The sequence below is a fragment of the Manis pentadactyla genome, chromosome 4 (genome assembly GCF_030020395.1).
Source record: "Manis pentadactyla isolate mManPen7 chromosome 4, mManPen7.hap1, whole genome shotgun sequence".
Taxonomy (NCBI): Eukaryota; Metazoa; Chordata; class Mammalia; order Pholidota; family Manidae; genus Manis; species Manis pentadactyla.
The window spans coordinates 143,388,990-143,401,469 of record NC_080022.1 but is presented as its reverse complement, the minus strand read 5'-3'; the positions used below and the strand labels follow the sequence as shown (position 1 = coordinate 143,401,469).

The window sequence follows — 12,480 nt, the reverse complement described above, 5'->3', positions numbered from 1 at the left end:
CTAGTGAATGTTTTTTTGCCTGTTTATATGTTTTTGGCTTGAACAGGACACACACTTGTTTTGCAGTGAGCCTCTGCAGTGAGCTTAAGAAACTGGAGCCAAACAGGCAGATGCAGCCCTGTGTCTCAGGACTCCTGGTCAACCAGGCCAGGAAGTCCTAACTGAGCAGAGGCTACTAGTGCTCGCTTTGTAGTTACATGGACCAGGGTCCAATCCAGGCTTCCTCGCTCACTTGCTGCATCTTGAATGAGTAACTTAATCCCTCTGAGCTTCACTGTCCTTAGCTACCAAGCAGCTGTGCCCAAGCTGCTTCACGAGTGGCAGTCGTACCACTAACTGTGATGTGAACAGTGCAGCTCGTCATGGAAAAAGGAAGCACATGAAGAGGCGGAGTGAGAGTCAGTGTGGCCCGGCCCTGGGTGTGTCTAGTCCGTGCTCAGAACCTGGGTGTTTGGGTGTAGCTGGTGATGTGGGATGCGCTGCTGCTTTTCAAAAAGAAGAAAAGCATGCATTGTTGCCACAGTGGGTGCAGGTAGGGGTAGGCGAAAACATGAAATTGAGGGTTTCTGCCCACCCACCATCTTCTAAGCCATCAAGACATTAGGGACTTGCGAGGCTGCTGATGAGGCCATGAGCCCAGAGTCCTGTTGCCTCTGGATCCCGAAGAGCTCAGGGCCCACCAGGCAAGCACACGGCTTGCATCGCTCAGGCCTCGCGCCTTTGGAGGTGATTCTCAGGGCAAAGCTCAGGGAGTCTTCCCCTTGGCCCACCTCTTTGAGCAGATCTTAAAATTGGCAGGAATGATTATTGTTAACAACCATTTGATCAATAAATATGAGAGATGCCCTCTCAAAAAAAAAAAAAAATTGGCAGGAATGAAGCCTTTACATCTAGGTAAGGAAGGCCCACCGTGGAAGATGGCGAGCTCCCCCAGGGGCGTGCTGTATCCTGTGCTCCTGGGCACGAGTGTCATGTAGCCTGGGCCCTGTCCTGGTGCTGTTCTCCTGGGTGACTTTCCAGTCCCCTTCCCTCTGGGCCTCAGGTTCCTCCTTCAGAAAAAGAATGTCGGGCTAGATTGTGCCTAAGATCCCTTCAAACTCTGCTCCTTGGCCTTAGCAGAGGAAGGATTTAGCCTCTCCTCTCTTCTCAACCTCACGAATATCTGTTGGCCCTTCATGCCCTCGGACCCTGGTAATACTGCCGATGGCCCCCTGGGCCTGAGTCCTGGTGGCCCACTCAGGCTCGCCACTGGGCTCCCATACTCGGAGGCCCGGTGCTGCTGTGGGGCAGGAGTTACTTACAGGGTGTCTGGAAAACTACAGAGAAGGGCTGCCTGCCTCCAGGACCTCCCGAGAGATCTCAGTCTCCTGGTCTGGACACCCTGGGGCAGCTCTGAAACAAGGCGGCCCCTGTCTGCAGGCAGGTTCTCGGGTCTCCAGCTCTGGGAGCGCTGCCTCTGGCCCGGTTCATCCCCACCCAGACAGACAACCCCGAAGGTCAGACCACACACCGAACCCTGGGATGTGCCCCTGTGGCGAGGGGTCTGTGATTTGGCTCTGGGCCCTGAGGCCGGGGCTCTAAGCGAGGTCACTATGCCTTAGGCCCATGTGCCTGTGCAGGTGTGCTCTGGCTGGGTGGGCCAGACTGGCTGAAGTTGTAGCTCTTGCCCTGCAGATGTGGAGGAGGCAAAAGTAGGAGACGGAGTACATGTGTCTAGGAATCCTCTTTAATGGTGTGTTTGAACAGGGGAGAATTGAAGGGGAAGAAGTTGGAGACCAGCAAGAATAAAGACAGCCGCAGATGTGGCCACACCCGAGAGCCCATTTATTTCTGTCTGTGCCTCTACCCTTGGGAGAGCTGGGGTTCCCCTTGGGGAGGCCCAGTTCAAACCAGACCCGGCTCCCTGAACCTCTGCATAGGATTAGCAGGCATGCCAGTTTGCTGGGGACAGTCCCAGTTTAGGGGGCTGGGGAAGGTGGCAGGTACTCACAGCTCCCCCTCCTCAGAGGTGTCCCTGTGGGGATGGCGCATCACACAGCTGCCCTCCCTCTGGAGCCCTCCTCTTCACCTGGTTGCTGGCCTGACCTCCGTCCGTATTGCCACCCTGCTCACCGTCTCCTCACCCGCTGTCTCAGCCAGGGACCCCAGGAAAGGCCTGCAGGTCTGGGGACTCTGCTGCCCTGGTGTAAGGCCTCTGGCCCCTCCACACTGCCCTGCTTGTGCAGGGAGGGGCTTTCCCATTGGCCCCTTCCCCAGAAGCCAAGCAGCCCCCAAGGGTTAGTGTAGCTCTTTGGCTACTGGCAAACCCACACCCTGTCCCCCTGAACCCCACTCTTAACTTTTGAATGTTCTCTTGTTTGTCTGTGTCAGGGTATCCCATTTTGACTTGAGTTCTACTGTGAAGTCTGGTAGACAATAGTGAGGTTTTTCCCCACAGTCAGCAAGCATCCTGGGTGCAGAGAACCCCTTGTAGAAGCCTACCTGCCCCCCTCCCCATTTGGGGAGCAGCTTGTACTAGGGGGAAGCACATGGCCCCTAAGCTGTGTGTGTGTGTGTGTGTTTCTCTAATGCTGGACATGTCTGGCCATTTTCAAACAGCAGCCAAGAGGAGCAGTTTAGGAGATGAGCGTTGATAACACAGAGAAAGGTGACAAAATGCAGCTGTGCAGGAGACGTCGAGGTGGCAGATGTGGGCCTGCCTTGGAACATATTCTCTGTGTCCTCTTCTGATTGTGTTGGGGGGTACACGGGGAGAAGACATGTCAGCACAGGGGGAGGCAGGAAGGAGGATGCACTGAGGCCCGGGGCTACAAGGAGATGGAGCCCAACATAGTTGATGGGTGTTTGTTGAGTGGCTGAATGACCCACTAGACCAGGGGTTGCCAAACTATGGCCCATGAAGGCCAAATCCACCCCACCACTGGTTTTTATACAGCCTTGCAAACTAAGAATGGTTTTTACATTTTTAATGCATTTTACTTTCCTGTACTAGGTATCTCAGGGTTTACAGGAGGAAGAATGGAGCCAGGGAGGTAGCCCCCTGGGGGGCTGGTGATGGCCATGGTGAAAGCAGATGCCACGAGACCTGGAGATCTGGTCCCAGGCAGAGGTGGACAGCACTTGCCTCCTCCAGAGGGGGAGGGGAACCGAGGGGAACGGAAAAGGTATGTGGAGAGAAGACTGCCAGGGGCCCTGCTGCAGCTGCCTTTACCCCACAGCTGGAGCCCGCCCCACTGAGGGTGGGCGAGGGCAGGGTATACAGCCAGGGAAGCCAGAGGTGGCCTGGGATGCCAGGTAAACTCTGCTCTGGGATAAAGAGCCCATTTAACAGAGCAGAGAAGGGAGCACCAGCCGAGGCAGGGCCAGCTGGCTGGGAATAGGTGGGGATGGCCATGCCTCTGTCTCACCAGTCGGGCTGTGTGGACTTGACCAAATGTCCTGCCATCTCTGAGCCTTACTACCCATCTCAGGATGTTGTGAGGACTGCCTGCACTGACCTCCATAGTTCATCTAGCAGAGTGCTGGGCACCCAGGAGATGCGTAATACATGCTCATCACTTGCCCTTTTGCAGCCCCCTCCTCCTTTGACCTGCGTCCATCCACTTCCACACCCACCCCACCCCTGCACCATCTCTCTGAGGCTTGCAAGCCCAGACATACCAATGCATAGAACGGACACAGCAGCTCCTTGAAGATTCCAGCTGGCTCCCCACTCTGTGAACTTCAACCCTGCCTCATGCTAGTGAGGGAGGCACCAGTGTGTGGGAGAGGACATCTCCTAGGCCATCTTGGGCTGGGCTGGGGTTGAGTTGAAGGCATGTGAGCCTTGAGAGAGAACAGGTAGAAAGTCAAGCCCCAGGGTGCAGCCTGCCAGGCAGACCTGTCTACTGAACTGGGCATTCTCACACCCTTTCTGTCCTGGGCTACTTTGACTGGACTAAGGCCCTGCAGTCTATCTGCCCACACAATGCCCACCCATAGAAATTCTGATTCAATTGCTCTGAGGTGGGCCTCGCATCAGGATCCTTTTTTAAAGCCCTCCAGGTAATTCTAGGGTGCAACCAGCCAGGGTTGAGAGCTACTGATCTGATCTAGCCAAACCCACGCATTTTATAAATTATGAAACCAAAGCCCAGAGAGAGAGTCAGGGACTGGCCCAAGGTCCAGGGGGTTCCAAGGACCATGTCTGGCCTCTCCTTCACTGCGTTGGCCGGCTGGGAGGTGGGGGAGAGAAGCTGGGCTTTGCCTTCTAGCAAGCGGCTGACTTCTCCCAGGAGGGACTTTTTCTTGTTTCCCAGGGCTGGGATAGTGACCTAAACTGCTGACCTTCATGGAAACCCAGGAGGCTGCCTGGCCCAGGCCCTTACCTCCTCAGTCCTTCCTGTGCCTCGCAGAGTATCCAACTATTATTTCCCAAGTCTCACCCCCACTCCCTCAGCCCCAGCAGTGCGGGGAGGGCTAGAAGGAGCATCTGTCGGGTACTCCCTTGCAAGCGGGCTGCCTGTGAAACCCTGCTCCTCTCCCTCTCCTTCTCCAGCCTCCCTGGCCTCAAAGGGGGGTGCAAGGTCCCATGCCACCATCCTCAGGATTCAGGGGTCCACCTCTGGTCTCTCTGCTGTGAACAGTCCCAAGGAAGTGTCTGCAGTGAAGGACCCTGGCCCCTTCATTAACCCCCAGGTGGGAGACACCACTGCCCATACATGCCGGCAGTCCCGGTTCCACGAGTGGGCCTGAAGTGGGAGCAGCACCGATGAGGCCGTTACTGACTGACCCATCCTGAGCTCGAGGCCTAGGCAGCCAGACAGGAACAGATGTGGGTCTGCACCTTGTTGCGGCCTTCAACCCAGGCCTTCGCCCATGTTCTTGTACATGGCCCACACATGGCTGAAGCCCCTGGCCTTTCCACAGACCACGTGACTGACCGCAGCAAGTGTGGATGGCTCTCAGTGTCAGCCAGTACAGGTTTCTAAGTATAGGCCCAGGCAGCCCCATGGCTGCTGGGAAGTCCCAGGACACCATTTGATACCCAGCCTGGCCTCTGACACTAGCCGCTGCCAGCTGCTGAGGGGAGGGGTAGCCGTGTTTGGCCCAGCCCATTCCTCCTTCTGCTGTAGAGAACATACTGGGAGGGACCTCAGTGGCTGACTGGCCCTTTCTGCTCTCTAATTATTGTCAGAAAGAGTAACTTAATGTCACCTACTGGAGAGCATAAACTGTGGCTCGAGGGAATGGGCAGAGGCAGGGAGCCGTGTTCTCACTGCCCCACGTCTGTGCTCATGTGCTGACCTGAGGCTCGCAGGAGCCAGGGCTTGCTGTCTCCCGCAGTGGGCTGGGTGGCCATGTCTTCCCCTCTTGGTTTCTAGTGCATATCCTCTTTCTTAGACAGAAGCTGGGGTGGGCAGTGATTCTCCTTGAAGCAGTATGACTCTCAGCCTTCATCCCTTCTGCAGATCTCCAGGGTATGATGGGCCTTTGGCTTTGAGACCACTTGGCCTCTTCTGTGTGCCTCCAGTCAGGAGGGAGGCCCTCCTAGGACCTTGGTGCCTCTCAGACCAGAGGGTTTCAGAGCAGCTTCACTTTCCAGGTTGCTGACAGGCCTGAGGTCACCTCCACAGGTGATGGAACTGACTCCCTGCTTTGCTTTCAGCTTAACGGTTATCCAGGAAAGCTGCACATGGATTACTCTGGCCTGAAAAACCTTCCCAGCTCAGCCCTGGCTGTGCCTGTCCCTGTGGGCAGGCAGGCTACATCTGTGTGTGAGGTTTGGGGGTGCTGAGTTGCTTGGGGACACTGCTGAAGTCGTGATAGGAGGAGAAATCAGCCACCCAGGGCCTTCCCGGGCACAGCCAGTAGCTCGGCCTCACTCTTATCTAGCTAGAGGCCCAGTTGAGAGCTGGAGGTGCGTTTTCTTCATGTACTGATTCCAGCATGCCTGCCTTGAGTACTTGTCCCTCTCAACTGAGGTATCTTTGGGTCTGAAATCACCAGTAGGAGCTGGAAGGCATGGGCACTTTGTTCCTATGGTGGGGTTCCAGAGCCAGGGTGGGCACCTCACCAAGAAGGCCTGGCTACCCCACCATATGTTGCCTAGGGCTCTTCCTGTTTGCCTATAGAAATGAAGCTTCAGCAGTCACTGATCAGACAGACCTTTGGAAGGTGTCAGATTCTTCATACAGGGTGCCCGTGCTGGGGCCTGGCGGCTCCATGTGACCCAAGGATGTGATTGTTTGGTCTGCACAGATTTGCATTCGTTGCCACCATGTAGAAACCAGCCATTTAAAAATAAAAATTCAGATGTCTTTATAATAAAATCTGGCTCCCCACCCAAAGCTTCCCCACTTACCCCAGCGCTGAGTGGAGGCACAGGGTGAGTTTCTGATTAGCATCGCCATTGCTACAGTTGACTTTCTTGTCCAGTAAAGAAGCAACAGAAGTGTTTCTAGTACATGTATCTCTTTCAAAAGATAGATCAAGGGACCACATTCCCACTTGTCTCGTTTCTTCCCAAGGCCTGGCCCTAAGGTTGTGTGTTTGAGCCCCTTACTCTACCAGGTAACCTACTGACCGGTGGATAGCTTTACTGACTGATGACAGCCTTTAGGTAGAATGGGGTGGCCCCTCCCCACAGGGCAATGATCCAATCCTACAGGCAGGAGGAATTCGGAAATGGAAGGGGCAGTCAGAAATAATAGCAGTGACGTGCACTAAACTCTCTCCTTCCACCGACTTCCTTGCACAGGTCACACCCCAGGGAGCCATGCTTGCCCTGGGAGAGGTGGGAGCAGCTCCAGTGTAATGGACCCTGGATTGGCTCTCTCTTCAGTCCCAGTACTCCCACCTGCCCCCCAGTTTTGTGTTGCCAACCCCTGGTTTGAATTGGAGCATAATGAGGGGGCAAAGGAGGGAAGGGGAAGCAGTCCCTGCTGCCCAGTTCCCGGGGTCGAGGGATGGGCTGATCTTGGCTGCAGGGGAGTGAGAGAAACTTCCCAGCTAATTTGAAGCTATAAGAGAGTACCTTCTTTTCATTCTTTTTTTTTAAGGGAATGGACTTGAACATATTGACTTTTTTAGGGACTTGAACATATTGACTTTTTTTAGGGAGTTACTTCACTTGCTAAAGAATGGAGAATTTCCATTTTACCGTACAGTTTGCGTTTTTTTCTAGAAAGCAGATAGAAATTAATTCTTTTAATTTACTTGGAAAGAAATCATTTCCCCCAAAAGGCAGCTGCTGCCTCCCGCTGCTTTGCCGGGTCAGTGACTGACAGCAGGGCATAAATTGGAGGAGCTCTGGGACCCGGCACGCCTGGGTTTCGGTTCTGGCCCGAGCATTGATCAAGTTGCCTGGTGTGTGAGGTATCGGAGCCTTCATGGGCTTCAGGGCATCTCGCTGCTGAATTGTTTTGCGTGGAGACAAAATACAAAGCACACGAGCATATTGTCCTGGCAAACTGTTTGTAATAATAGTTACTTGGTTTGAGAAACTGAAACTTGGTGTGGGTAGGAAGGAGAGGAATTTTATAAAGGAAGAAAAAAATCCTATTTTGCATTAGATTGGGGATTGGGTGTCTAGGCTGTGATCCCCCAGCCCCGCCCCTTACCTCCATGGCCCCAAATCAGATACAGGGCTCCCTCTTTGAAACACTGCCCATGTGGGTGAGACCTAAGGACCCTCCAGGGAAAGGCGGAGTGTTGTTTGTGCCTTCTGTTAAGGTCAGCCTCACTTCCATTTGCTCTTGACAATATTGCAAAGTGACTTTTCATTGTAAAATGAGGGGAATGTAAATGAGGGGAAAAGATTTCCATGAAGAATGTTCCTGAGGGCAATAAAGGAAGACATGTTGATTTACGGAAAACTTCTGCCCTGGGACCATCATCTCAGCCTCCTCTCTGCTGTCTTATCAATGGCTTCCTGCGACAACCACCTGGGAGGATATCTGACAACCTAGGGTTTGTCCAGCTGCTGATGAGCTGCTTGGCGTTTCTATATGTCTGTTTATTTCTGATTTTGAGTGTGAACATTTCTAAATAGCTAAGAGATTCTTGTCTACAACCTGGAGCGTGAAGACATGGGACACAAAGGTGGGGAGGGAGGGACATTGCCGGCCACCAGCACCCCCCCAGGCACCACTGAGCCCCCAAACCACTGCCCTAGTGAGTCATAGCCAGTATCTTCCTCAGGCCCAGCTCAACAGTTGAGTCTAAGATTTACAACAGTGTGGATTAACTGATAAAAACCTTACTCTTTTAAAATAAAATTAGACACAGCTGGCTTAGTGTCAGTCAGCTTAGAGTCTCAAGAGCTGTGAGCTTTATATGAATCATTTGATGTGGGATGTCTGGCCTTCCCTGCTAGGGAAAATCTGGAAAATATAGAAAGGGGCCAAAGAAGAAGAAGAAAACCAATCTCATCACTGGTCCCATAGCTCTTCGGGCTTCTCTCTGCAAGGCCACCCCTTACTGCATTGCAATGACTTGTTCACATGTCAGTCACCCTGCAAGCCACTCGAAGCCAGCAAGGTGTCCCATTGTTCTGTGTGTCTGTTCCAGGCTTGGTATCACATGTGGCTCCAAGGTACAGAGCCCGAGGCATTTCCTCACAACTTGGTGAGAGACAAGAGCACAAGCTTTGAAGTCTGTGGGCCTTGATTCAAACATTCACTCTTTGCGTTCGTTTTCTGTTCCTGTGTAACAAATTGCCATACACCGAGTGGCTTAAAACATCCCCCACTTACTAGCTCCCAGTTCTGTAGGAGGAAGACTGGATGGAGGAGTCCAGGTGGGCTCGACTAGCTTCCCTGCTTAGGATCTTACCAGGCTGGACTTAAGGTGTCAGCCAGGCTGGCCTCTCACCCGGAAGCTTTGGGAAGAAGCCACATCCAAGTGCCTCCAGGTTGTTGGCGGAATCCAGATCCTTGCGGCTGTAGGTCTGAGGCACCCTTTCCCTTGCAGGTCAGCCAGGGGCCACTCCCTCTCCCAGAGGCCACCCACATTCCTCCTCACATGGCTCTTCCCTCTTCAAAGTCTACAGTCCTTTTCATGCTTTGAGTCTCCCCCTTCCTCTCAGTTACCACGAACCCTTGTAAAACTTTGAGAAATAAGGCAAGGTAGTAAGTGCCCATACAGAGCTCAGGGAGGGTTATTTTTACTCTTTCTCTGGTTAAGCCAATTTTATTTGAAATCTGTTTTTGTTCAGATACAGCAAAATTGTGAAGGGCTGTCTTTATCTCAAGCACTTTTCATTCTAAAAAGTTGTCACGCTTCATTTTTCTGTGCAGAGGAATAAAAAGAAACGAGGGACAACATGCCCTGTCAAAACTTTTTGTTGTGTTTTCCCTTCCTCCCCCAGCCCCCACCCCCAAAGCTTTGTCGCCTCTGCTTCATCAGCTGCCGCCTCTAGGAGCACGGGGGGCGGGGGGGAGCTGGCTGCCTCTGTCCTCAGACACGTGCTCACTTCTGGTCCGAGGCCGGCCCGCCAGCAGCTGGCCCCTGCCACTCAGCGGGGAGGCCGGCCCTGACCAGGAGGAGGATGAAGGGGGCGCCGGGGCCGCCGGCTGCTCACCCAGCTCTCTGCCCGTCCCTTGCTTCCTCAGGAGATCCTCCACGAGCTCACGCTGGATGCCCTGCTGGACATGAGCGAGGCCAGGGTGAAGGAGACGCTGCAGCGCTGCGGGGCCAGCGCCGAGGAGTGTGGCCGCCTGCAGGCCGCCCTCGCCTGCCTGCGGAAGGTGACAGGCCTGGGTAGGTAGGGCCTGCCTCCCCGTGCCGAGGCCCAGCCCCATGGGTGCGCTCTCCCTCCACCTCGCCTGGCACCAGCCTTCTGTCCCAGGCCTGGCCTGGTTCCCTGGGGGTGGGCCACAGCCTTTGCTGAGGTACATGATGGGGTGGGGCAAGCATGGCTCAGGGTTTCTGGGGCAGCCTGAAGGCCAGGGTAGACATTCAGAAAGTGTGTGATGGGCCTGACTTGAGACGGAGGCTTGGATCTCAGCTGCTGTGGCCAGTACAAACCTGGGGAGGCTTTAGTCATTGTTAGGAACCCCCAAGGTGGTCCGCTAGGCGGGGCCTGCAGAGTTCTCCTCTTTTGAGCACATTTGTTGGGCTCTGTGACCCCTCCAGCAGCTCCTAGCCTTCCAGCTGCCGCCTCACTCCGGGTCACCCCCATCCCTCTCCCCTGATTCCCCATGGGCTGGCAGGGCTACCTGCCCAAAAAACAGAGGCTAATGTGGGCTTAGCCTGATGTTGCAGCTTGAGTGTGTACATGGCTGCCCCAGGCTAAGTGTGTGGTCCTGGTGTTCTGATGACCTCCTCAGGAATAGTTGGCAGGCTTTCTAAATCTTGCCTTGGAAGCAGCTTCAAATGCCCTGACTTAACACTCCCACTGCCACGCAGATAAGGTTTTAAATGAGCATACTGAATGGAATTAGCCACATTTTAAAATTATCTGAGCCACCTGTCTTACATCCTGCTCCCTGAGGCTTAGGAAGGCACTGAGGTTTATGTTCTGCATGATTTTATTTTGCCCCCAGAGAAGATTGGGCCCATGGTATCTAGTCCTCCTCTGAACACAGAACCCAGTGTGGAGAGCTTCACTTAGTTGAAAAAAATCTCTACAGGCCAGGCCTCCTGGCAGGTGCCAGGGAATAAACATGACATGGTCAACATTTTCATCCCCACATTTTGTAGAGGAGGCGGCTGAGCCCAGAGAGGGGAAGGGGCTTAGCCAAGGACACACAGCAGTCAATGGCAAAGCTGGGATTCCGGCCTTGGTCTTTGATGGTGGTCAGGTAGTTTCCACGTTGTACAAGCCATCCAAGCTGCGATCTTGGGGTACCTTGTCAGCCCTTCCTCCTTATGCTGAAATTGTAAAGAATTGTGGAGGAGCCAAATGTCAAATGATGGTGACCCATTGGTGTAGGAAAGCTGCTGTCTGCTTGTCCTGGATGCCAAGATAGGGAGATCACAAACATATTAAGTATTAATTTGTTGAGCCAGGCACGTGGCATGCATGTGGCAACAGCCTTCTGTGAGGTGGTGGCCAGCTCCTTTTTTAGCTAGAGCATCAGAGGCTTTGGGCGAGTTGTCTGGGGTCCCACACCGAGCATGTGGCAGTACTGGGCTTTGAACTCAGGTTTCTTCCTAAGGGTGTTTTTCCACTGTGCCCCACAGGAGGCCCCTAGTGAGAAGGTCTTTTTCAGGCCCTTCTCTCTCATTCCATCTCAGTTTGTGGTTCCCCCACATTCCCAAGAGGGTCCTGGCCACACCTCCCCCAAACAGGTCTACCCAGTGGTGGCCACACTGACAGGGCACCTGCTGAGGACTGGGTGGGTACCAGTGATTGACCTTTCTCTGAGATCATGTGGTTAGAGAGTCGTCATTGCACCAATTGGTGGGAGCAGCCTAGTTGCAGTACAGATGGACTGTGGAATCAGACTGCCCGGGCCCAGCACTCTGGCTACTTGGAACCCGTGGGATCTTGGTCAGTCACTTAACCTCACTATGCCTCGGTTTCCTCATCTGTAAAATAGAGATAATAACAACACTCTCATAGGGTTGTTCTGGGACTGAAGTGAGTCAAGGCCAAGTGCTAAGACCCAAGCCTGGCACATATTAGGTGCTTTTTTCAGTATCAAGCTTATGGGGTGATGGGAAATGTTGAAGTCATCTCCCTTGTGGTTTCTGGTCTTGAGAAAGGGGAGTGAAGGATGGTTCTCTGCGCCAGTTTTCTGGTGAAGATCATTTAGGGAAGATCATTCCTGCTGATGCTCCTCCTCCCTTGTACACAGCAGACATCGCTAGTTCGCTAAGTTTGATTCCCAAACTCGTCCTACTGACTCCGGGGTCATTCTCAAGAGCCACTGCCAATTGACTGGTGTTGGCTTGCATGTCAAGACCCATTTGCCACCCCGAGCCTGCTCAAAGCAGTGGTGATTAAATAGGCAATTTGAAGAATCTGGTTCTTGTTGCTTCCTTTGGTGGCAGACTTGGGTTCATGAAACTCATTTGTTCATCCCCTCAACGCCAAACATGTCAGTGCCTCCTGTAGGCAGTGTATCCATTACAGTGTAAGTCACGGCTGCAGCTCCAAGGGAGCAAGTGCAGGAACACACGGAGTGAGTAACTCATTCTGCCGAGTTGATTCATGAATAAAAGTCACCAGTGAAGTAGGAGGAAGGGTATTTGAAGAGGGACGGAATATTCAAAGAAGCCCTAAGAATTGTGAAGGCTTATCTCTCTCCGTTATCCCTGACAAATGGCTGTGTGGGCTAGGCTTGACCGCCTCTGGTGGCAGAGAGCTCATTACCTCCCAAGGCTGTGCCACGTAGGTTTGTGCAGGATTGAGAGCCCTGTGGAAGGAGGCCCAGTGCTGTGTTTGGGATCCAGGGCTCCATCCCCATCCCACCACTTGCTTAGGCGTCTGATCTCAGCAGTGTACATGGCCTCTGATCTCAGCGACCTCCCATGCTGAGAGGATTAAGGGAG

At 53.5% G+C, this 12,480-nt stretch overlaps 1 protein-coding gene across 1 annotated transcript in view; it reads left to right on the top strand.

The window, feature by feature from the left end:
- LOC118919519 (kinase suppressor of Ras 1) overlaps window positions 1-12,480 on the top strand; it is a 107,750-nt gene that overhangs the window by 72,910 nt on the left and 22,360 nt on the right. Inside the window, 1 exon segment of the mRNA XM_057499493.1 lies at window positions 9,594-9,741. Within this exon segment, the coding sequence (XP_057355476.1) occupies window positions 9,594-9,741 (148 nt within the window).